Source organism: Mauremys reevesii, linkage group 6, assembly GCF_016161935.1.
Source record: "Mauremys reevesii isolate NIE-2019 linkage group 6, ASM1616193v1, whole genome shotgun sequence".
Taxonomy (NCBI): Eukaryota; Metazoa; Chordata; order Testudines; family Geoemydidae; genus Mauremys; species Mauremys reevesii.
The window spans coordinates 54,551,659-54,578,598 of NC_052628.1; the positions used below are offsets into that span (position 1 = coordinate 54,551,659).

General features: G+C 41.4%; 1 protein-coding gene across 1 annotated transcript in view; it reads left to right on the forward strand.

The window, feature by feature from the left end:
* ADGRV1 (adhesion G protein-coupled receptor V1) overlaps window positions 1-26,940 on the forward strand; it is a 419,039-nt gene that overhangs the window by 187,938 nt on the left and 204,161 nt on the right. The window contains exons 78-83 of the mRNA XM_039545618.1: window positions 511-918; window positions 2,430-2,614; window positions 3,596-3,845; window positions 4,042-4,181; window positions 7,361-7,521; window positions 9,757-9,857. Of these exons, the coding sequence (XP_039401552.1) occupies window positions 511-918; window positions 2,430-2,614; window positions 3,596-3,845; window positions 4,042-4,181; window positions 7,361-7,521; window positions 9,757-9,857 (1,245 nt within the window). The remainder of the gene's footprint in view (window positions 1-510; window positions 919-2,429; window positions 2,615-3,595; window positions 3,846-4,041; window positions 4,182-7,360; window positions 7,522-9,756; window positions 9,858-26,940) is intronic.

Sequence of the window (26,940 nt, forward strand, 5' to 3'; positions counted from 1 at the left end):
CTCTCCCCTTAATTGAGTGGCCTTGTTCTGCAGCCACTGAATACGATTAGCACCTGTTGAAGTCACCAGGAGCTGCTGGTGAGCAGAAGCTGTAGAATTAGTCCTGCTCTTCTCATTGACCATAAACGTTACCTTACGTAGTCTTTTCTAATAGCTATAACCTCTGAAGCCCTTTGTCCCAGGTCACTGATGTATTCAACAGCATTCAAGTTTTCACTTCCTTGATTAATAACAAAGGTCTGTGAGAACTGAGAGACTGTTTTACTTATTTCTCCCTCCTCCCAATTTATCGCAGACCCCATCACAAAGTCTCTTACCTTAAACCATTTTGGTTCAATACAGAATGTATGTGGGGAGGATATTCCAGATTATTACCAAATAGGAATTTAATTTTAACAGGTTATATTTACATTTTAAAGAAAAAATTGATTTTACCCATTTAAGTGCACTTACTTTTAAACACACTGCATTATGATGATGTTGCCTAGAATTCCTTTGTTTGGTTTCCAGGAGCTGAAAAGACCTGAAGCTGTTGGTCGCACCTTCATATCACCAGCTATTTCAGGACAGGATTTTGCCAGATCTGAGGGCATACTGACTTTTGAACCTGGACAGAGAAATGCTGTACTGGATGTAATGCTGACTCCAGAGACGGGATCCTTAAATCCATTTCCTAAGCGTTTCCAGGTTGTTCTTTCTAACCCCACAGGGGGTGCCAGAGTAGATGATGCATATGGTATTGCCAACATCACAATTGTCTCTGATTCAGATGCCCAATCAGTCTGGGGGCTGGCTGACCAACTGTACCAGCCACTTGATGATATCATTTTGAACAGGGTCCTCCAGAACTTAAATGTCAAAATTTCCACAGAAACTACAGAAGAACAGCTCACTGCTGTGATGCACATAATAGATAAGGTAAATATTCATGTGCCTCTTCCAAAATGACTAACGACTTTCATGAGGATGTAATAACTCTTATGGGTTGTGAACATATCAAAATGATAATCAGCAGTAGTGATCCTTTGAGACACACAGTGCTGCAGTTCTAAAAACAGAACTAGCAGAATCCTTGGTAAAGGATTCCAGGAGTCAGGAAAGAGTCTGCCTGTCTGCAATTAGAATAATAATGATGCCTACCAGGAATTAAAAACCAAGCACAAAGGCTAAAATGCAGCCTAAGAATTAAATTACATATTAAGGCTCAGATACTCTGCAAAGCCAAGTTTCCCCCTTGGTGCAGTGGCATCACAGAGCTTACTATGGCTTCTTGATTCTCAGGGTAGATCTGTGCTGGCCTATGAGCTACTCTAACCACCACTATGGTTCCCCAGGGACAGTACACCAGCTGGGGACTGCCAGAGAACACCATGCCTCTGTCATGCCCTCTGCAATCCCCTCTTCTTTACACTAGGTCTTGGAGTGGTAGGTTGACATAGGAGCTGAATATTTTGGCACTGCACTAGCTAAGTGTTTCCCTCAAGAGGTGGGTTTTCTTCGCTGGCCAGGTTCGGCTGCTTTCTGGCCCCTTTCTACCTCCAGAGTAGTGCACAGGGGCCAGAATGTACCAGAGAATCTAGCTCCGAGACTCAAAATAGTACAATAAAACTGACTAAAGACAACACTCAATTGCATGCAATGGTGGCATTTTGGGAATAGGAGTGGTTAGAGCGCTATTGAAATGAGGTTTTGCTTAGTTAAGAATTTTTGAAAGAACTGTAAATTCCACACAATTCTTCACTAATCTAACTCCTCTTACTGAGCATGTTTTTATTATATACATTTGACAATAGACTATGTCCTATATCTTGGTGGGGAAAAATGAAAACTTCAGAACTAAAACAAGAGAAATTGAAAATTTTACTAAAAGTAGGCTCACGATAAGAGAACCTAATTAGCAGCATTTACTTTTTAATTCATACTGGCAAGTAGAAAATCTGCCTTTATTACAATTAATGAAATTACATGTAAAAAACGGAGTATATCAAAGCAATAAAATGCTGTACTGCAAAATCAAATGAAAGTTACTGAAAACAAAACAATACATGAGACACAATTGTATAATTTGTTAAGAACCAATGAATTTCTATTTCAAGTGTGTTTCTAAGGTTGTCCTTCTGTATCTAAATTTCTGTAATGCTGGGCTTGAGAAATAATTCTCAGACAGTCTACAACTCCAGTCTTATAATGAGCTCCATACAGTCAGATCCCTGAGATTTTATCAGGATTGGGGCCTAAGATTTTATCAATGAACTTTCCACTTTTGATGACATTTCTCAGTATATAAATGTAGTCAAGTAATTTAAATATTTAATTTAATTTATCTTCCTGACATAGTTTTGGTATTGTCATAAATACTAGTTCTTGAAAATCAAGGAATGGTTGTTTTTATAATCCTGTAAGTGATACCATTTACTTCCCCATGTTAGGTAATGGTTGAAGGTGAAAAACAGATGCTCACTGATAAAAGCCGAAATCTTTTCTATGAGATACTCTGTGCACTTGCTAGCCCAAAACGCAAGGATACACGGGGCTACAGTCTGCTTGCTGAAGTTACTGAGAAGTTTGCCTTTTCCCTCTTGACTGGAGTAATATGTGGATCACCTGGTGAAAAGTAAATAATTTTTAATTTACAGAATATGGTAGAAATATCTGACAATAGACTGCCATAGGCCTAGCATATATTAGACAGGAGTGTACATTCAGAGTAAATCTGATGAGGACTTGCCTTGGTGTATTACCAATATACAAAGATGTACACCATTCTACGGTATACCCTCAAAGCACTGCAGTGGTACCATAGTAGGACATAGAATTTTGGACTATTACTGCAGAATAGAATACATTGTACAGGATACTGTTATATATGGAAGGCATGGGACTAAGAGTCAGGAGATTTGTGGCCTAATTCTACAAGATACCTAGCCCCCTCAGCTGCAGTACCGTGTACGACCAGGCTCATCTATGCTGTGCACTGAAAAAGGGACAGTCCTGTGGAAAAAATAGTATGTTACCATATACAGATCAATTTTGCCATCTGTAAAATGGGGCTAGTGATACTGACCTCCTTTGTATAGTGCTTTGAGACCTGTTGATGAAAGGGTTATGAAGGGCACAGACTTACTAATACTAGTTAGTAGAATAAGTGAGCTTAGAGCTCATGGGCTTCTTGTTCCCAGTCCAGTGCACCTTGTTCTAGGCTAAAGGGTGAAAAACAGGAGCATCCATTTTGTCTGTGACCCGTCTGTAGGTTCAGCTGAATGTGGAATGCCAGTGGAATGTGGACGGGTTTCAACAGCAAGCTGTATTGAGCAAAATTTATAATCTGTCCCTTTCTGAATATGATTTTCCTGAGGACATCAAAAAGCACCTCACTGGCCCCGTGGCTTCCCTTCTGTCAAACATCAAAGTCCTGCTACAAACCATAGAGGCAATAGAGCTCCTGTTTAAAAAGAATGAAATTTTAAAACTTTCATTATAAAGTGTATCCTAACTACAGGAGTCACTACACTTCCTGTAATGAATGGATAAATGACTGTTCCACTTATCGAATCTCCCTCTCTCTCTCTCTCTCTTTTTTTTTTTTGTTCAACAGAGGCAAAACCATCCTTGACAGCTGCCCATACATTGCAATAATGGCCCACCACTGGTACCCTCAGCAAATCAATGGACACAAATTTGATGGAAAAGACGGGGATTCAATCAGATTTCCTGAGCGCCTGTTGGAGGTCTCCATTGCCTCCTCCCCTCCTAGAGATGAGAACTGTAAATTTGTACAGTTTACAGAATACAGCAGCCAACAGTGGTTTATAACAGGTGATAAAAGAACTGCCCTAAAGAACAAGGTATGAAAATGCAGCAGCTTCTTTTTATGGGATTTGAATGTAAGTTTCAGTTATTAATCTTTGGTCAAAAGATGTTTAATATCTGTAGTGTATCATAGTGTGTGTCTGTGCATGTAGATGTGGTGTAATTATATTTATGCATTGACCACTGAATTTTAATTTTGAATACATATTTACCTTGTTTATTCTGTCTTAGATTTTTTCAATGAGTTTGAAGGGTCAGAGTTCATATCCATTGAAAGACAACAATGAAGTTATCTACCGGATTTATTCTGCAGACAGTCGGATTGTTCCACGTAAATCTCGGTGCCTCCTTTGGAATCAGGCTGCAGAAAGGTACATTTTATAAATCACAGTTTAGCTTTTCAGTTTCCATAATAAATCTGTGTGTACATATGTATGGGGTAACTATGTTCAGGTTGCCTTATACTTTTCATTTTCTTAAGAGTTCTAGCTACTCCATGGTTTGCTGCAAGAACTTAAAACTTGACAAGGGGACAGAGAAGTATCTTTTGATGGTTTATGAAAACCTATTCAAATTTGGTCGAAATTTTCAACTCCTATTTGTATTTTGCTCAGTATAATTTGTTCCTAGCTTGCTGTCAAAAATCCCGACCACTCCATTAGCACTGCACATACAACACCCTGATGTCTTGTTCCATCCATGCCACAAAGAATTGTTGTGGGGGGGACATAGGAGATGGGAAGCCATTTTGTCTGTTTTTCTTCAGGAAAACGGCCATTAGTTTATGGGAAGGTGTACTGGGCTGAGAGCTGGGAGACCATACATTTCAGTTTCTTTATTGCTCTGGTATTAATTATTCTGTGTCCTTTATAGTTCCTATAAATGAGCAAGAGCTCAAACCCCACTGAGAAGCTACAGAAATTGGGAATACAGCCCACATCTCTCATGTACCCATACTTATTCTCAGAAAGAATCTGCTAAAGCTAAATATTTGGTTATGTTGGTTTATAAAAATGGAGCTATTAATGAATACGTAACTCAGTACTGTTCTTTGAGTGGTTGCACATGTTTAGTGCTTTATAGGTGAGTGCGTGCCTTGCACACGGTTGCTGGGGATTTTTTCCCTCAGTGATACCTATCGGGTGGCTCGAGCACCTTCTGCTGCCGCGTGCCACTGCATGCAGTTATAAAGGGTGGAACCATCCCCAGCCCTCCTCAGTTCTTCTTACCACCCATAAGGATTGATAACGTGATTTCAGTCTTGCTACTGCAAGTTCTTCCCTGATTCCTTTGTAAATTATACCCGTTTTCTTAGAAATAGTAGTTGGAGCTTTAGTCATAGTTAGGTAATGTTAGTTTAAAAGTTTCAGTTTTAAGGTCTTTAGTCTGACCAGTTTAAATTTCGGTACCACTACTGCTACGGAAGCCATGCCTCAGTCTCTGGGGCTTAAATCATGTTGTTGGTATAGCAAACTGATGCCAGTGAGTGACCCACAACCCAGCTGTCTAACATGCTTGGGGGAGTCTGTGTAAGAGACAAGGAGGTAAGCCTTGCTCAAAAAGGGACAGAATGGCCAGGCTTAAGTGTCTTCTTGTGGAGGCAGTGCTCCATCCACCTTTGGCTCCATCCCATTCAGAATGGACACAGGGTCTGTGCGGAGTGCTCTGTGCAGAGCTTCTGTGTGGAGTGCTCCGCCTGAGTTATCTGAGTCAGCTGCTTATTCACTGTCACTGGTGCTGAGGAAGAGGCACAAGACTTTTGGGAACTCGGTACCTCACTCGGCAAGATCCTAAGTATCAAAGCCTCCTAAAGGCAAAGAATTTTGGGGTGGACTCTGAGAGGAGGCACTCCCCGGAACACTCTCTTCATCTAAGAGTAGAGATGACCCGTGGGTACGGTGAATTGGGGTGACTGCCGCAGAGCCTGCACTTTGGGGGGCCCTGCAGGAGGTGACAGGGAGGTGAGGTGGGAGGCGGGTGGGCGAGCGGGGTGAGGAGGCGAACGGGGAGGCAAATAGCAGGTGGGGGGCAAGGAGGAGCCCCCCTACCAGAACCTCCCCCTCCCCCCCAGTGCCTCCTGCCCGCTGGTGGTCCCCACCAATCAGCGCCTCCCCCTCCCTCTCAGCGCCAACCACAGATCAGATGTTTCGCAGTGTCAGGAGACGCTGGGGGACAGGAGGGAAGAGCGAGGTACAGCGCGCTCAAGGGAAGGGAAGGGGTGGGGCGGGTGTGGGGCTTTGGGGTCAGGGGTGGAGTGGGGGTGGCGCATGAGCAGAGCCAGGGAAGAGCACCCCCTGGCAGATTAGAATCTCAGCGCCTATGTCCTGGGCCGCACACACCCTTAGGCACGGCCCTGTCTAAGAGCTTAGGGTCGTTGATTCCAGAACCTGTGCCAAGTCCTTCAGGACCAATCCTTGATGTGTCTACTGTACCTTCTTCAGTCTGTCTTCTGGAAGAAACGCAAGGCCAAGAGAAACTGCCAGCTGATATACATACTGCTTACGTTCTCACTTTCTCCATACCATGACACTGCAGAGCTGGTGTTTTTTCTTGTTTGTTCGCTGGTCCCACTTTGGTTAGCATGTGTTTGCTCCTTGTCACACCACGCAGCGAGTATATGACCCATAGTGATTAATGGTCTGAATCTTGCTAAGATCTACTTCGTTTTATTTCATTTTAAATATAATGGCCAAATTAAACTACTCCTTCACTGGTGTAAGCTTTTACTTTTTGTGAGGGGAGTGGCAGCAGCAGACTATGGATTTACCCATTGGGTTTGCCTTTTATCTAGTCACTAGATAATATTATGTACTTGCAGTTAGTATAGTACCTAAAGCGAGCCACTTATACAGTAATAGGATACAGTGTCCTCACTGACAGCTCCTAAATTCCTTTTAAGAACTTCTGAAGCAACTTGGTCCAAAACCACATAAAACTCGAATGTTAAATAAATTTGAAACACGAATATCAGTATGCAATAAACCATTTTGCATGATAAAAGCTAGTATGTAGAATACCTTTTAGAACGCTACATGGTCCAATCAGTGTTGCAGAAACTTTGAAAGATAAGGATGTGACAATTAGTTGGTGAAAAATGCATTTTCCAAATAATGTATTCACTTTTTTTCAATTAGGATAGGAAGTTGGAAACAGTATTTAAATTTAATTCCAAATAGACAATGCATTTTGATGATTGCATCTGAAAGAGACTGAATATTAAAAAAAATCATGAAGTAACCTGGGTATTTTCAGTTGTTACGGGAATGTTACAGTAACACTTGTGCTGTAACTTTGGAGTCTGATTAGTATGAGAAGTATGCAAGCTCACATTCTTCAATACTTGCATAATGTACAGTGATGCTTAGGTAGCTGGTTGTCTCTTGTCTTGTATAAATGCCTTTCAGTGGTAAGAAGTAAAACTAGACAGTTACCAGTTTATTCTAGGATTAGGAAAGACATTTTAGCTTCAGCCGCTGATTAGTTTAAGAAATCAGTCTCAACATGAACACTCATGAATGAGGATTTTGTGAATCTTTTGTTTTTGCTGTAGCTGGTTGTCTGATAGTCAGTTCTGCAAAGTGGTTGATGACACTTCAGACTACGTACAATGCTCCTGTTCTCACATGTCCATTTACGCTGTGTATGCCCAGACAGACAACTTGTCCTCATACAATGAAGCTTTTTTCTCTTCTGGATTCATCTGTATTTCAGGTCAGTTGATACAGCCTTATTTTTTGTTTATGACTGGTGTGATCTTGTTAAAGAAGAAAATATTATAGTGAACCATCTTTACTGTAAAGGAGTGAAAATGATTGCTTAGTCTCCACTAAAGTTGAGCAACAAAGTACTGGGCATGCACTAGCACTGCATCTGTCTCAGAATGACTGTCTAAGTTCTTCTTTCTTCTATGCCTGCACAATAATTCCAGGCCACTGCTGTACTTGGATTCAAGAGGCAGAGCTTCCAAATGTGCCACCGTTAGGACTGCCATACTTTTTTGTCTTCAAGAGTTGTTAATCAGTTCATCGTGTTACCACAAGTAATCCATATGAGAGAGTAACTCTGGTAGCTGTATTCTGTGAGTTCTGATGATAGATTGAAACTCCATTTCCATACATGTAACTTTTATAAGCCTTTAACAGCACTTTGCTGAAAATGTTGTACCTTCTCACAGCTTAAGTGAGAACAGGAAAGCTTCATTGCACAAAGAACATTTTGGTGTAATTACAGCCAGATGCTTCAAGAACTCTCAATTACTATTCACATCAGTGGAAGTTGAATATAATAAATACATCAAAAGAATCTACTATTCTGTGAAAAATATCGAATGCAGTGATCTGGTAAAAGGAAGTTTGTGTGGGCTTGAAGGATGCCCCCTGTTTGAAATTTCAGAACCAAATTTACAGGAGGGCTGAGGCAGTCCTTTTGTTCTGATGAAGTCATCCCCTCTTTGGATACTTTAAATCATCCCTTATAGAGATGGAGTTTTAAGATATAATTTACCTCAGGAAATTTTTTGAATCGACCAATTAAGAATATGAAAACTAAACTCCCTTCTTCCTATTCCTCAAAAAAGCATGTGCTGAATCCTTAAAGATGTGTTGTACGTGCCTCTTCTCCCATTCTGAATGTAAGGACAGACAAAACTATATATTTTATTTCTGTACCTGCCAGGAAATGAAAAGGCAAGTCACCTGGCAATTAAACATTTAAACAAATATTGTTACACACAATTAATTTAGTTCAGATCTTGCATTCTGATAAAAGAATATTCTCAAAATCACTTGAAATGTTATCATTGCCTCCCTTACTCTTTGAAGTTGCTTCTGTTGAATGGACTTCAGTAGGTTAATTTGGGTGAAACTCAGACTTATGTCTGGTAAACAGGCGATCAACCAGCAGCTCTAGATTTAGGATTTGTAAGGAATTTTCACAGCAAATCTTTTCTTCCTACTTAAGAATGAAGTAACAGATATTAAAAAAAAGATGAATATTGAAGGAATACCCTGTCTGACTCCCAAGATTGGCTCTCAGGCCTATAATGTTTTCTTTTGAGCTCATCACTACTTTTGTAGATATCACTAGCTAGTGACGCAGTAATTCACAGCTGAGTATTTGTGCCATAATTCACCACTTCATGCTTTCAGAACGTATACCTGTGAGTGAACTGAGTCCCCACCCTGTCTTCAACAGAGCACACACATCCTGGGTTAACATCCGAACTTGCCCTCTTCCTGGGGAATGGCTTTACTGGGAACTCAGTTACAATAATACAATGTGAGCTTCAGCCTAAGGTTCCTCCCTGAGCTTGCTTATTCCTAGAATAGATCATGGAGGAAAGCCCTATCTTTGTTCCCTCTGTCCTCTGAAAACCACCTTCACCGTCCTCATATCCAAGGTGGAGTTAATGAGCCACACCAGCTGCAGTATGTCAGCAGACCGTAGCACTAGCTAACGGTGGGTCAAGAGAAGAGTTCTGTCACCCTATTTTAGTACTGATGAATAAAAGGTCTGTACACAATACAGATGGAAAATGGGATTCAGAATTAGGATTAGTACAGTTGTTTGTCATAAAGCAATGCTGCACTTTATGAAGCACTGTGCATTCATTTCAACATTGAAAATTCCCCTTTGCTGCATCTGTGGCTATTGGTTAGTTCTAACATTCCAGATACTAAAGAAACGAAACATAAACAAAGTAAAAATATTTCAAGCACAGAAATGCCCTACATTGTGCATTAGGCCCATAACGTGTGAAAACTTAAGCACGTGCTTAATTATAAGTGCAATTGAGTATTCCCAATGGGAACTAAAAGTTAAGCACACTTATAAGGTCTTTACAGGATCAAGGCCTTAGTTATTTAATAGTTCCAAAACCACTTTGTCATCTGACATGATGTTTGTCTGTGATTCTTAGAATGATCCTGTTTTTTTCTATTCCCACAGGTTTCACTTTGGCTATTCTTTCACATCTTTTCTGTGCCAGGTGTTCCATGTTTGCAGCTAAACTTCTTACTCATATGATGGTTGCCTGTTTGGGTTCTCAGGTAGGGGGAAAAAAACCTTTGAAGTCTCTGAATTTTGATCAAGTACAGACATTCTTTCTTCTCCCATCTCCCCATAGTTGCTCCTGAGCAGAGCAGGAGAGGGTTTTTTTTTTTTTTAAGAGAGAATGAGAGACAGACTAGAGCACAAGATACCGTGTGTGTGTGTGTGTGTGTGTGTGTGTGTGTGTATGAAATCAGAAATTGTGTTATATGACTTATAAATAAAATATATTGATAATTAAGTGAAAAATTAGAGGTGATGGAACCAGAAGGTCAGTGGGGGCTAACACCCCCACACTGGAAAATGCTGTGTGGGCTCTGCCTCTTCATAAAATCGCACATGCCCAGGGTGGGGGCAGAGGCAAGAGCAGGATTCTTAGGGGGAGCCACACCCTCCCTCCAGGTCTCAGTAGCTCCCCTCACTCCCCCTCCTCATCCTCCCCCCCTTCACAGTGAGCTTCTGCACCCCCTCTTCAGTCAAAATTATACACTTCCAAGCACCGTTAAGCAATACAACTAAAAGATCGTTGGAGTATCTATTCTACACCTGGTACAGTAGAGTTTTTGGTAGGAGAGTGGGAACATAAAATACTAGCTGAGATGAAACAGTATCTGTGCTAACAACATGGTTTATTGAAATAAATTAGTGGAGAGGAGACAGACAGAACACGGGAAAAGAACAAATTTTTGTGTGTGTGTGTATATGTGTATATAAAAATGTATATTCCTCTCGCATTAACTTGTAGAAAGCTGTAATTATGCAAAGATAAGAATGCAGAATATTGAGAATATGGGATCTTTTATTTATTATTAAGATTATTACATATCTCTTGGTATGATTTCAAATCAGTGCACAGGAACAGCTGTCCTAATTGAATACCCACAACAAATAATCACTTTGATATTTCATAGAGATAAATTTCTGTTGATTGATTAAAGTATCTAAGGGAGAGGGCCCTGGTGACAGGAATTGAGAAAATTTGTCCAAAGTCGCTAAGGGTGTCTGGATGAATGGGGATGTTTTATTTTTGGTGACCTATATTTCTTTTTAACCCAACAATTGCTATTGCATAGCTATATTTGGTTTCAAGTATTGTTTGAGTTTTACTCAGTGTTTGGATGGTCTATTGTTAACCCCGACCTGCTTACCTAATGCCCCTGTAAAAGATATACATTTTAAACAGAATGATGAATTAATTTCTTTATTGTTAGCAACTAGACTGTGTATTGCACAAAGTTATTGAACAAATGTGATCCCTCCTCCTCCTCCTGTGGAATTGTAGTATAGTAAAATATGGACTGTCTTTATAATGGAAAAGGTTTCCTACTAAGTATGTACACAAGAGAAGCATCAAAAAGCGGACAGGTATTTGGAAATGTGGTCACTCTTTCTAGTGTACTCACAGGAGGCAAGCTCCTCAGCCAGCAAACCAGAATCTTTAGCCAGGTTCTTGAAATATTAACATGATCCTGAATAAGTTACATGTGATATAATACATTAATGTTTTATAGTAACTTTTGCCTTAATAAAAGGTTTTAAACTTTTATTGGACCAACTTCTATTAATAGTTATCTTCTTTTAACAGAAGTTGGTCCAATAACGGATATTGCTTGACCATCTTGTGTCTCTATTTTTTGGTGGATTTTTCCAAAGAGCGCTTCCACATATATCTCTCTAGTTGCCTGTTGGCACGATTTTGCTCTTAAGAGCGCCTGCTTCAGCAGCTCCAGATTCCTTCATGCTAAACAGAAGAAAGGGCAATTAAAATAAAAAAACAAACAGGTGTTTCAGCTGGGCAATAAATACGTTAACAGTTTGGCCTAGCAAAGAGAGTGCTTATTAAGTGAATTAGTACAACTTTTGTAATTATGTTCCATAGTTGAGGCATTAAGGACTAGATTCCATACTGAGTTTCCCAGAAAACAAATCAGAGCTACTTGTGAAAGAAGTCATGTCACCTGAAGCCCCAAATGGGATTGTGTTGAGCCTGATAATGCTGTTTTTACTACGTCTGTGACCAGTCTTGGCTCTCTGATTTGGCTTAGCTATTTTCATAGCATATCTTTAGAAACCCATCTTCCATAATTAGAGCTTACTTGGCTATGTTCACCAACCACTCTGACTTTGGCAGCAGTATTTGCATAAGACATAATTTTAGCAACTTTTGATTGCAGACACTATTCAGATGCCTTTAGCAGACAAATTGGGGTTTCTTGTGTCAAAAGACAATATAGCAGGAATACTCAAGCATGGTTATATCCAGTACTTAAAAACAGATTTTTGGTATTCTGACCCACTCATTGCCTCCAAAACTTCTGTTGGAGAATCCTTGGCAAACTTCTTTCGTTCTTTCTTGATAAGATTATTTCGGTTAAAAAAGTTGCTGCATTATTTTTTCTTTTGGCCCTGTCCTTTTTAGAGTTTTTGGAAAGTTCTATCTTAAGTTTTGTTTTTTTGTATCTTGCTGTGACATATTGACATACCACAGTTGTTATGTGCTGTGTACAGTCTAGTACTATATGTCAGATGATAATTGCTGATGTTTCGTCAAAATGTCTCCACTTGTCTGTCATTAATGGGGAGCACTGGATGGGAAATGGCATGAAATTAAAAAAAAATCTGTCCTAAATCAGGACAACAAATCAGTCTCACATTTGTACAGAATGATAATCCAAAAATGTTTTTGTATCAAGTCAACAGGAACATTTCATTTTCAAAATTTTGAAAGGTTTTGTTTGTTTTGGCCTGTTATGGATCAGTAACCGATTAATGACAGGAAACAAAGGGTAGAAATAAATGTTCAGTTTTCACAGTGGAGAGAGATAAATAGTGAGGTCCCCGAAGGATTAGTATAGGGACCAGTGCCGTTTAACATATTCATAAACAGTGAGGTGGCAAAGCTTGCAGATGATACAAAATTATTCGGGATAGTTAAGTCCAAAGCTGACTGTGAAGAGTTATAAGAGGATCTACAAAACTGGATGTCTGGGCAAGATGAAATTCAATGTTGATAAATGCAAAGTAATGCACATTGGAAAACATAATCTCAACTAAATTAGCTATTGCCACTCAAGAAAGATATTGGAGTAATTGTGGCTAGTTCTCTGCTTAATGTGCAGCAGTCAAAACCATTTGGAAAGGAATAGATAGTAAGAAACAAAATATCATCATGCCACTATATAAATGCGTGGTAGGCCCGCACCTTGAATACTGCCTGCAGTTGTGGTTGCCCCATCTCAAAAAAGATATATTAGAATTGGCAAAAGTACAGAGAAGGACAACAAAACTGAACAGGGGTATGGAACAGCTTCCATATGAGGAGAGATTAAAAATACTGATACTATTCAGTTTAGAAAAGAGATGACTAAGGGAGGATATGACCGAGGTCTTTAAAATCATGAATAGTGTGGAGAAAGTGAATAAGGAAGTGTTTATTTACCCCTTCCCATAACATAAGCAGGGGTCAGACAATGAAACCAATGTTTCAAGCAACCATCAGGAAGCACTACTTCACGCAGTCAACCTTTGGAACTCATTGCCAGAGGATGTTGTGAAGGCCAAAAATATAACTGGTTTTAGAAAAGCATTAGATAAGTTCATGGAGGATAGGTCCATCAAGGGCTATTAGCCAAGATGATCATGAATGCAGCCACATGCTCTGGGTGTTCCTAAACCTCTGACTGCTGGATGATGGGGTAGCTCACTCGATACATTGCCCTCTTTTCTTCATTCTCTCTGAAGCATCTGTTACCAGCCACTGTCAGAAGAGAGGATTTGGGCTAGAGAGACTAAAGTTTTGAAACATAGTCATTTTGATCCACAAAATGCAACTTTGGTTGGAAAGTGTCAACATGTGATGTTTACACAATTCTGGGGGAAAAAAATCTTTTTTCTTTTTTAATCGGGAGATTTGTTGAAACTGTTTGTCTTCTGCAGATGGTTTCAGTTTATAGAAATCTGCATTTTCTATTGAAAAATGTTTCAGAAAATTCCTGACCAGCTCTACTTTTGAGCTTTTCCTCTGGATAAAGATCAGAGGCAGGTCTTATGCTAACAAAGATCTCAGAAGTTAAGACCCATATATTCCTCTTCCTAGCAGAAAGTCTGCTGCCAATGGACAGTACCTGTGAGTTAGTTCAACTTCTCTCACATTTTTGTTGTCTTCTAATGTATTTAAGCATTTTGGGGAGGGAGATGAGGTTGTGAACTGCATTTGTTTTCTTCTTTCTTCTTTTTTTTTTTTTTTGGTCTTTCCCCATGTAACTGGAATCAGCTTCAGAACAGGCAAGTTAATACATACAGGAAAAAATAACATGAAACACACATACCTGGTGGGAGGGTGAAAGGTGGGAAGCAATAATGGGGGAAAGACTTACAGAAGATAGTGGATGGCAAATTAGAAGGTTTGCAGGACCATGTGGCAGTGTAAGAATTCCAGGGCTGTCAATGTAAAGGCATAACTTTGTGGAGTAGGGAGGTAATAGTCTGTGTTCAGACTTTTGCGGTGCCTGGAATATTGTATTCAGTTTTTTGGCAGCACTTCAGAAGAACTTTGAAGTTAAGGGAATACAAAGAAGAGCCAGAAAAATGATGGGCCAGCCGAAGGCATTTTGTTGCTTGATACAAACTTCTATATGTGGTTGTTTCCTCCCGTTCACACATGCTACCATTCTGTTAACCTCACTATCTAATTTGAGTCATTTTTAAAATGTGAAAATCCAGGAATTTTCTAAAATGTATTTAACAAGTATCTAGCTCCTTTCCCTATTCACTCCCTCAACCCATAATGGGGTCTCCAGCTCTCCCCCCACCCAGGGGCGGCTCTACAAAGTAGGCTGCCCCAAGCAGCGCGGAGCGCTGCGCCGCCCTTCCCCAGTCCCGCGGCGGGTCCCCTCTTCCCGCGCTTCCTGGGGGGGGAGCGGCATGCAGTGGAGGAGCTCTCGCCGGCGCATGCCTGCAGGCCGGAGGCCCGAGGGGAGCGGACCTGCCGGCTGCCTGCCGGCGGGCGGAGCGGGAGCGGGGGGCGGGAAGCGAAGACCGCAGCCCGGCAGGCGCTGGCCCCGGCTCCGTCCCGCCGGGGCTCGGCGCTGGCATGCTGCATGCGCATGCTCGCAGCCCCCCGCCCCCCCTCCCCCCGGCCCATTGGCCTGCTGGTGCCTAGAGCCGCCCCTGCCCCCACCCCTTCTGCTGTGTTGGGGGCTCTGTGTGGGTGGGAGTGATCAACTGTAAAGCTACCAGTAAGGGTGGGGTGTAAGCATTAGAAGAAAGGCCTGCTCTGCAGGGGCAGCTGCTCAACCATTTAGCTACTGCTTAGGCAGGAAGGAGGGGCCAGCTGGAGAGCAGCCATTCAGAAGGAAAAAGTGGCTTTCCAGAGCACTTGGAAAGAGGGAGGGAGCTGATGAGTAGAAGCCAGCTGAATTTCTCAGCTGTTGAGCAGCTGAAAGGATATTGACACCCACTCAATTGTGCTTCCATAAGCAGACACATGGTCTGCCTTTGGGTAGGACTGGCCCAGGTTGTGGGGGAATAGAGTTATGAGGAAAGATTTTTAAAAGCTATATCTGTGTACCTTAGCTAAGTGAGAACTAATGAGCGATGTAACATAAGCTACAAATATTTAAATGGTATACATATCATTGGAAGTTTATAGGTAACCCAGATCTTTGATTTTGGCTGACTAATGAGCCTGTATGATAGGAGCTCATTTTAAGAAACAAATGAATATTTGAGCAGTTATTGTGTAAAAAGTCAATGCTAAAATTTTCCTTGTATTTATATTGAACATTTATCAGAACATTGGCATTTTTATCCTTTTAACCTTGAAATATTAACCAATAGAGGCATTTGGGACAACAGCTAGTAAAGCTTGCATCATGCCAACTGGATAGAAAAAAGCTGTAAGTGGCTAGCATATCTCAGTATCTGAGTGCAAGTTTTGAGAGACAAGGGTGAAGTGTCTTAGGTTCCTTGTGTTGTGGTCACATATGTTTAGGAAATATTTAGATTAATGGTAAAAGGATTTTATATTTTTACATCATGGTATCCTCTATAATCCAGTTTCAGATGTAACTCTCTAAAATGAAATTGGCACTAACTATTTAAGTATATGCATTCATATTTTGGGTATCTTGCATTCATACCTACATATAGTATTCTAGTTATCGTGGAACAAAACTGGTGATTCAGGAAAGAATATATTTTGGGACTTTGCAGTACTGTGGCAATACATCACCCCGGATGTTAAAATTAGGATTCCAGTGATCTTTCTTTGTATATTTCAATTGAGATGCATTAACTATGGCAAACTGTAGGTGGCAGTCAAATCTTTTCACCAGAGTTGCTGATTAAACTTGCACTGCCAACACTGTACCAGTTCATGGTTGAAAAGAATAATTCATTGTCTCGCACGGTGGTTCTCAAACTATGATCAACAGAATTCTTCCAGGTGGCCTTCTGCTATTGTAATAATGGAGCCTCTGCAAGTCTTTGAGCAGCGATGTTTCTGCATGTAGCAGAATCAAGTTTATGGGAGTTAAGTTAGTGCGTCTCAGTTGAAAGATATGTAAACCAAGATCTTTCTAATACTTGGTTTTTTGCATCCAGGCTGATGTATAATAGCGCTATTCCAGAGTCTCTGAAACACATTATTTCTTGAATCATTAGTTTGTACCGATGAGTTTATTTTCATTTGTTTCCTTAACATTGTCCTGATGTTATTATTTCATGTAACAAGTCTATATATGTACAGGATGTTGTGATGAACTGGGACTGTTCTTAATGTGTTTTTTGAATGCTGAGTGGGGAGTGTTGGCCTGGGAGGACAGTCTGCATTGGGGGATGGGAGACTGGCCTTGAGGGAAGATACCTGAGCATGTAACATGAGAACCCAGGAAGCAGTTAGAGGCCAGGTGACACACCTGCCAGGGAAGCTGAACAAAGGCTGGGGGAGGAGACGCTGGGGAGAGGGAGAGAGGTTTCAGGAGGTGGCTGGGGAATGGAGGGAAGCCCAGACGGGGCTTTGATTCCCCAATGGGGCTGTGGTGCCCCTGGGACTCCAAGATGGACCTAATTGGGGAGGATCCTGTTGTCCGTTCCTGCAAGACCTGTCTTGGACTGTGTTCCTGACATCTAAATAAACCTTCTGCTTTACTGGCTGGCTGAGAGTCATAGTGAAACGCAGGAAGCCAGGGGTGTAGGGCCTTGTGTCCCCCCACACTCCGTGACAGATGTAAAGATGTGGGATTTATATTGTGGGGGCTGAGAGTAGAGCTAGTTCAGAAGAAGATGTACGTATTTTGATAAATATGAACAAGATTGGGGACCCCTGTTCTATCAGTACATTCCTCCTAATCAATAAAATTCCTCTTTGAAAAGGTAAAGGAGCAACCTTTAGGAGAGAGACACTCATATTGCAGCAGCATCGTTCACTTAGTCTTACCAATAATAGTAATTATAGTTACTTAAACCATTGGGCTAAATTCATCCTGATATAACTCCATTGACTTCAGTGGAGGTACACCAGGAAGTGGGCCCACTGTGTTAAACTCTTAAGATAAATCTGAGCAGAAATAAGTTTCTTCTTAGATTGTCATTTATTTGTGATTTTTCTTCTTAAATTGCTTTTTTAAAATAACCCTAGTTAGAGATGGAACTGTTCAACATTTTACTTTAAGATAAGATGAAAAATACTTGTAAGATTTCTTACAATTCACGATTTCTATGCCTTGTTGTTGTGTTGGTCCCAGGATATTAGAAAGACAACGTGGGTGAGCTAATATCTTTTATTGGACCAACTTCTGTTGGTGAGACAAGCTTTTGAGCTCTCAGATAGCTCTTCTTTAGGTCTGTGTAAGCTTAAAAGCTTGTCTTTCTCACTAGCAGAAGTTGGGCCAATAAAAGATACTACCTCATGCCCCTTGTCTCCAATCCATAATTTGGTAGAATTGTTTATTTATTCTTAGGGTTTGACTAGTTTTGAAGGGTGCTGGAAGAATTAGTTCCTCTAGATCTAATAGAATTGTTAATGCTGCACTGTGAATTTTAAGAGGCATACAGGAGCCTAATGTGGATGACCATGGTGCAGGGAGTCACATGGAAGCAGGAGAAGTTGCCTGAGATTCCTGAGAGGGAAAGAGGCACATTGGACAGTCTGGGAGTGAGCAGGAGGGAGAGAGCCAAAAGAGGAAATGAGGGAATATGGACTGGGGAGTGGAAGGGACGAAGTCACATAATGAGGCTGGGGTTCAGTCCTGCAGAGCTGGAAAGCTTTACCATTGTCCTTTTGTGACCCCAAAGTGGCAGGGAATCCTGCCACTAAACAATATTTGATCTTGAAAATAAACACATCACAACCTAAGGAAATTCTCCATTTCCCTTCATCCTCCTGCATCCCACAACCGAAAACAAATTAATCTGGTTATGGTTGTAAATATCTACCAGAAAATAGTTGTAAATATCTACCAGTTATTTGCAGGGGGTAGGAGGGAGATGTTTAAAAAAAATTGACGATTTCTGGACACACACGTTTAGCTTGGAAACTGAAAGTTAATATTGCACTTAAAAATGTAGCTATCCCCAGTTATGCAACCCCAGCACTGCTGCCATTTTACCAGTTAAATTGAAGTGCACCTATTTTTCCATTGTTAATTCTTTAAGGCCATAGTGTTTTCATCTCTCTTGGGGTTGATTCCAAAATGTAACCTTTCTGCCAGATGGTTAACAGTAGCAAAAAGAGCTGGATGCAGTATGTCTTGAGAAACCAAACCCATTAGAGCACCCACCCAGACACTGGGGAAAACTGAACACACCCTCTGTGATACCCTTCCCCACTTGCAAGCATTCTGAGGCTGTGTAAAAACAAGGAAATCTTTATTAGGGTGAAGAGAACACAGTCATAACATTGAGTAAACACAGCAACAGAATATATATGCAAGTAAAGAGTAAAATACCTATCCTCTTCCTTAACTAGCAGTCTAACTCCCTTCCCACCTGCCACTTAGAATGTCATGCAGACAATAATCCCTTGGTCATACTGTCTCACCCATCCACCTAACCCCACCATAGCTTGGATCAAAAAGTAGTAGTAGCCCAAGGATGTCTTTGCAGGTCTATCTTCCTGCCCAAGGGAGCTCCTTGCCTGGTCCTGTCTGTAGGCACTGTCACCTAACCCAGTTTAGTGATTAAAATTTATTAAGGAGCTGGGTAGACCGGGCCTCTCCAAAGTCACTAAGCTCTATTGTTGTCTTCTGCACTGTCTCTCACCATGAAATTCTCTGTGATGGCTCTTACAGCAAAGTTCTCACTCTGCATTGCCTCTTGCTGTGAAGTCCCACAGGAGGGGAGCCAAGAGCACTCAGGCAGACCCTGGAGCAGAGACCTGGCTCTTACCTTGTGGCCAAAAGCTCATTTCTAAGACCTTTTCTGAGTCTCGCCAGGAGCTTACTGCCCTTCTAAATCTAATTTCATGTATAGTTATGGTGACTTCCCAATTTTTTCTACAGAAATAATGGGTAGGTAGTCTATGCAAATGAAGCTCTCAATGGCAGCACTATACTATGAGATTTAGTATAAACCTGAAGCACTTTGGGGCTATGGACCTTCAAGGACAAGACCCAAACCTAAATAACAGATAGCTTACATGTTACGGAGGGAGCTCTGTCAGTGTCAGAGACCGGGTTGTGGGCAGTCATGCCTAGTGGCTGGAGCAGGAGTCACAGTAGCCAGGAACAGGAGGCCAGATGTCAGAGCCAAAGTCAGGAATCGCAGCTGAGAGTCAGAGCCTAGTTACCTGGAGAAAGTCAAGACTGGCTCTGAGGCAGGGCTGAGCCCAAGTCTGAAACAAGGCAGTAACAGAACTGGAACAAGGCAGGAGCAATGACAGCCCATGGGCAAATTTTGAGCAGCCAGCTGGTCTGCTGATTTCTTCCCATGAGTCAGGTGCTGTAGCCAACTACATGTCAGCCGTACCTTGTAGAAATCTCGGAGACTGGCTCTGCTGCAGGCCCTGATTCCTGATAGTCGGGTCTAGGCCAGGAAAAAATGGTGCTGTGGAAATATCTCTGTTACCTCTACCTCACTCATGGAAGGAGGGGGAATCCATGCACTTAACTCTGTCTGAGTGATCTGGCTGATAATGAAGAGAACTGTTTCAGATATTCTAACTAAATTATCCTTTACAATATACATTTTTCATTAACTAACATGTTATTTGTATATCGGCTAATTTTATTTATGTATGTATTTATTTATTTATTTACTTGATTATTTATATTCCTGATAACTTGCCATCCTTCTAAAGCCTACGTATTACTACTTTTGCCACTGTTAGAAATGATACTACTCACCCTTACATTGTTTGATCCCTATTTCAGTTATGAAACTGAATGTAACATCAGTGCAGAACCTGTTGATATCTGCTCGTATCCTACTGATTGCCAAAACTTTTGGATGTACGAACAATGCCATAACATATGTTTATGATGTACTCCCACATCTCTAGCTTTTTCACAATACCCTGTCCTCATTGCACAGCTTTGATGGTGTCAAGGATAATCTGTTTATCACTGCAAAGCACAACTGCTTGAGATTTGTTGCCTTGCAGCTCATTTCTGTTATAAACGTTTGGGCAGGGGTGGCTCTAGACATTTCGCTGCCCCAAGCACGGCGGCATGCAGCGGGGGGCACTCTGCCGGTCGCCGGTCCCGCGGCTCCAATGGACTTCCTGCATGCATGCCTGCGGAGGGTCCACTGGTCCCACGGCTTCGGTGGACCCTCCGCAGGCATGCCGCCGAAGGCACCCTGCCTGCCGCCCTCCCGGCGACCGGCAGAGCGCCCCCCACGGCATGCCGCCCAAGCACGCGCTTGGCATGCTGGGGCCTAGAGCCACCCCTGCATTTGGGGGCCACATGTGGAAGGACATAGCGGCATTCCCAAGTTGTCTGACTTTGCCTCACTGTAAAGCACAGAGTGCTGCTGTCTCTAACCACTTGTTGGGTATGTCTCTCGTGTTGACATACTTGAGCTAGCTTTTATTTAGCTAGCTTTGGAACAGGAGTGGATAAGCCAATGCAACACAGGTTTCTAAGCATGCTGTACAGCCTGCCTCTGGGTAATTAATTACTTGAGCACATGCTGAAGCCCACACAGCTTCACTGCTCCAGTACCTGAGCTAGCTAGATGAAAGCTAGCTTGTATATGTCTACATGTGCTGCAATCACACCCCATGATTTCAGCGTAGACATACCCTCAGACACTGCCAGTAGCATCACACCCACATTGCTCACCTTTCTCTCCTATTCACAGGAGCCTACCTCCCCTCTTCTCCCTCCGTTCTGTGCTAGCCACTGCAGTACCGCCTTGTGCCATCCCCCTCTTTGTGTGAGCTTCCATTGCTGCCTCCATTGCTGCTTCCATTTGGCAAATTTCCCTTTCCCCATTTGTCCACTGAAAACTTTCCTCAACCTCCTCCCCAGTGCCTTGGCAGAAATAAATGAAGACCTTCTCCCACTATCCCCACCCTAATTACTCTTCTCTCATCTATAAATTCTATGCCTGGCAACACCTACACCACCCATCTGACTTCATGGAATTTGATAACAGGTACAACTGAGGCCAGAATTGAAGGCTGCATGTTTGAGATAGCAGATGTTGTCCTAAACGAGAGGTATAATTTGCAGCCGGAAGTGGTGGAGTAACATATTCATAAAGACCAAACTACTCATTACTGTAATTAAGTTTGTGCAGATAACTCTGTGACCATAACAGTTCTATCTGCAGGTAGCAGTCGAGTTTTACTTTTTGGTGGTTGTAATTTTTTTTTTCTGCGTGATCTTGCAAAAGAGATATTAATCAAAACTGCTATTTTAAAATCACTAAAAAATTTATTTCATTTTGTAAATAAGAAACAATGCAAACAAGTCATATAATGCACAGGCAATGAGAGAGATTGATTTTTATCTGATTTCATATGAGCACATAACATACCTGATTTATCTCCCTAGAGGAAATAAAACAAAAATTGCATGAAAAATATTTAAATGAATATAAACATGAACATTCCAGAGACCAATACAAATACTAGATGCTACACACACCCTTAAGAATGACTATATCAGACTATGAGTTTTGAAACAACAGGTAATGAATGATTAAAGAATTTTTGCAGTATAATCAGTGAATACTATATGTTGAATGTTAGTTGCTTCTCCAGACTGACTTAAAAACACCCCCCAAAAACCTAAGTAGAAAAAAGACAGACAAACCCAGTAAACAAACTGATATTTAACCTTGGAAAAAGTCTTATGAAATGGTACAGTTGATCAGATTGTGATCTAAGGTTACATTTAATACAATTTTCCTATAGACCATTCTATTCCAAGCAGTTTGTGTCTTGGATGACTTGGAAACTCAGGGCCAAACTAGGATTCTGCAGGATGAGTGCCAGCATGTGATTGTGCCTGGAATGTAAATATATACAAGGAAAAGCACCCACTTACCATGAAAAAATAGAGCACATGGCTACAAGTGGAATTTGCACAGGAATATTGCATAACAGAATTTCAAAGCACAATGAGTTAAATCCTGTCGCCACCTATCGCCCACTGCATAAGTATTCAAAGATCAAAACACTGCAAAAGCGTTGAGGTTCAACTATTGTGTGGGAGGCAGGCCTTGAAAGAAGACTGCATATCCTGTGCACTTGAAAGCCCCATTCTGAGGTGACTCACAGAGCCTGGAACGTTTGGGGCCTTGGGGATTGTCCAGTTGATCCATGTCCATGAGGCCATGGCCAAAGCTACTAAATAGGGGGGGAAGAGGTTGGGGAAGCATAGACTTGGATAAAACTACTACAGCTTGAGTAGTCTTCAGCATTGGGTGGAGACTACTGCAGTCCATGGATTGTGAAATGGAGTAGCTGCACTGGTTTTCTGCTAGATTTGGGCAGGAAAGAGGACTTCATCCCTTCAGCCCTCCATAGGTCTCCTTCACCAAGCACACTTATTCAGGCTTTGTGGAACCCGGGTATGGCCCAATAGCTTTTTTTCTTTCAGTACATACACACAACCCCATACAATATATATAGATTCTATACATTAGTGTATTCTTTATAAGCAGAAAGAAAACTACTTTATAAGCAGAAAGAAAAATTCCTGTCATAGGGTAAAGTCAAAATTTTAGAGCTGGCCACTGTTTACCTATAGATGCCATTAAACAAAGTGGTCTTGTGCTAGGGCTGCTTTTTGCTTCTCAGCTGGTACAAAATGCCCCAAAACTGGCACAGTTAGCTGTGGGAGAATCACCCTTGCATAAAGTGATCCTTAGGTGTAGCAGCTTCTAAACCTCTCCCTCAGTCCCTTCTTCTGCTTTAAGGGGGTTGGATGGTTGGAACTCCCTTACATCTGGCTGAAGCATGGCAGCCAGCATAAATTAGAACACCATTCAAGCTGCTTCAGGTTATGCCAGTGGACCAGCCTGGAATATTGGTTGTTCTGAATCAGAGAGGCAAAAGTGTAGCTTAAAGCCACTTTTCTACCTCCATACCATGCCTTGCACTCCTAAGCTGTAACAAAGGATCAGAGCCAATGTATATAGCAATATATTTTGTTCATCATTCAGATGATATTAGATTTCTAGTGTAATTGGAAAAAGATGATGCTTTTTATTTCATTGGGTTGAAAATAATCTCTTGGGACCATATCATGGCCCTTGTGCTCAGAGCAGGTAAATGGTCTATGTTCAAAGGAGCTCCTTGATTTTGGAGCGAGTTACCTCCGTGGGGAGCCATAAAGTCAGAGAGAAAGGTTTGGGGTTTCTCTATGGATAGGAGTGGTATCACTTGGAATGGGGGTTAGGGATGGAGCAGTAGCAGATTGGGGAGTTTGAAATGGATGGCATGACCTGAATGAATAGCAAGCCAAAAGCATTAGTCACTTCATGTACCCTAGACTCTAATGAATCGGCAATGGAAAGATTATCTTGTCCTCCTCTGCAAATTGCCAATGTTGGGTTGTTTTCTACAATATAGTCTTGGTTATTTTAGCTAGGCCTATTTTAAATGACTTCAGTATGGAAGCTTCTAACATGTAGACTGTACCCTCTTTGGGGTATGAACTGTCATTTTATTTTGTGTTTTACAGCACCTAGCAAAATGGGATCCTGGTTGGAACTGGGTGGAGGAAGGTAATTGTGTTTTCTGGAGGATTTTGATACTTCAAAATTTGGTTTAGTTTTGTTTGGGAATGAAAACCAAAAAATTCAAAATTCTCTGCAAAAGGGAGCAGAGCCCCATCTCTGAGGCACTCCACCTCTAGATTGAGTAGTGACCTCTGGTAAGCTTTTAGCAGGTATAGGAACTTTTATGGCTTTTATATGTTTTCTCTGTAATGCTTTTGCCTTAAGACTAAAGAAAGAGCTGTGTTGTAACTTGTCATTGCTGGCAATGCACTGTTCATAGGACTTGGAGAGAAGGCAATGCACAGGCACTGGCCATTAGGCAGACTGGCTTGCTGGGAATATCACAGTGTAAGGCAGGGAGCTGCGCAGCCCTGAAACCACCTGGTCAGAAGGGGGTGGGACAGGGGACTCTACAGCTTGAGATCTGAGATCTGGAGTGGACCATGTGGGTGGGGCAGGGGAATACAGGTGTAGTCACCCTCAACTGTGATACAGACTGTGACAGGGTTCCTGAGGTGCAGCCTGGACTGTGGGACCACTGAGTCCTCCAAATCCACCAGCCTGGGCTATCTCTCACACTGTGATGCTAATGTCCAGTTACAAGCCTCTGACAGGCATTGTACTTACACAGCCATGGCAGGGCCACACTCAACTGAGGTACATGAATGATCTCCCAGCCACTCATGAACCATCAGCCAGTTCCCCAGAAATATTGCTTGCACTGTTCAAGACTCCTTTGGGCAATGTAAGCTCATTAATAAGTTCACCACATCTTCATAGGAAAGTGGACAAGCACCAACCTTTGTAATCTGAGTTGAAATTCCCCAAGCACTTTAACCAAAAGCACACTGTTTTAGGTAAAGTATAAAACAAATTTATTAACTACAGAAAGATTGATTTTAAGTGATTATAAGTAGCAGGCATAGAGATCAAAGTTGATTACCTAAGAAATAAAAATAAATGTGCTGTTTAAATTCTAACTTAAATAGACTAAGCAAGATTTGAATCAAACAGCCTCTTATCTGAACAAATGGTACAGGCAGCTTACAGTTCCCCAGTATACAGACTGGACTCCCTTCTAGCCTGGGACCAATCTTCCTAGTTCCAAATCTTTGCCTTCCAGATGATCTTCCAGGTGTTGAGATTGGGGGGAGGGGGGGGGAAGAGTGGCCAAATGATGATATCACTGACTCTCTTCCATCTGCTAGAAAGATCCCTGTTGTAATGTGTATAAAATTCAACACCCATACGACAGTGCCAAGGCACTACCCCACAGCACAGAGTGTCAAACAGATGAAAGAATGTTTTATCAGAATTTTTTCAACCACTGTAGTTCTGGAGATTCTACATTCTACACTAATATAAATGATAAATAACTTCTCTGGAGAGAGTATTCCAAAGTCTAAGGCAAATTTTTCCCTAATTTATATATCATGCAACCCTACTGACTTTGGTGGAGCCAGAGGGAAGGCAGAATTTGGATGTAATTATTAATATTCATTAATTATCACTGACATACCAAGCAAGTCCATTGCTGTATGTTTGCAGTCTAAAATCGGAGAGTGTGAATCACCTCTTACCCCAGTGCAAATTACGAGTAACTCCACTGAAGTCCAGTTAGTGGAAGTGAGAAGAGAATCAGGCCCAGTGTTCTCATCTAAAGTGATAGTGGGAAAGTGCAGGGGAGGGGAGTGGCTCAGGGGAAGGAGAAGCAGTATTAGTACCTACATCAAATACCTATGCTCTGAGTGTCACAGTGGATCAGTCTACAGAGCATATCATATGTCAGCTGATCTATTTAGCTTGGTTTGGAGAGTGAGGGGGATTTATTAGAAACTGCCCAATATAATTGAGAAACTTGTTTTTTTTACTGCTTTAATTATTTTCCTTCATTACAAAATTTTCCACAGCTTTTCATTAAGTTCCCTTGAGGTTCCGAAGCTTAGACAGTATGGATATTAAAATAATAATAATATGAAATGATAGAGATCTTGCCCACTAGACACATTTTCCAATGTTCTTAGAGCTTTTAAAATCCAGCTGCAGTCTCTGACCCCAACTCACAGCTGTAAGGGCATTCTAGCATTTTCAGAATTAAGTTTTTCATTATCAGATCATTCACCTTTGGAAGCTGAGACCCAAAGAACACTCTTCTGCAGTTCAGCATATCTGCCTGAAAGAAATTGATCATTCTTTTCTCCTGCCTTTCACAATGGAGAGTACCAATACAAAGCTTCACTACAAGACCATATAAAGCTTCAGAAACCATTTCATTATGTCTGGAGACACTGAGCTGCCCAATCATGCTGGCTTTGGGGCTGATTTTGCTCTGCAGACTCCTATAAATAGCTCCATTTCTCAATGAGAAAAGGTAGAAATTATTTTTTTTAAATGGCAATAGTAAAGTTAGCTTCAATATGGTATAAATACTTCCTAGAACACTGAAAACATTTAACTATACCATAATGCTAAGAGGTATTTTAGTGCATGATTTGCCAAATTAAAATTCCAATACTTTTTAAACATTTTTTTAAAACAAAGAAATGATGGATGTATATTTTTTTGACATTTTATCCTCAGATCATGGTTGACACAGGTTTGCTTCATCAGATTCTGAAACAATTATTATTACTTTATTTATATGGTGACAGAGACAAATCTGAAGGCAAGGTGGCTCCCCCAAAACAGTTTAAATGCCAGGGATCTGTTGTGCCTTGAAAGTGCGAAATTGCACTACCCTAGCTGGAGCTGTGGGAAATATGTGTCTGCAGAGACAAATGACTTGGATAGCTCCATTAGAGCACTGTGCTATATCACACTAGCACGTGTGCTCCCTTTTAAGTTGGGTGAGTGCTGTTGCCTGATGTGGAGCAGGACAGGGATATTCCATGCTTCTACCCTGAACCTCTT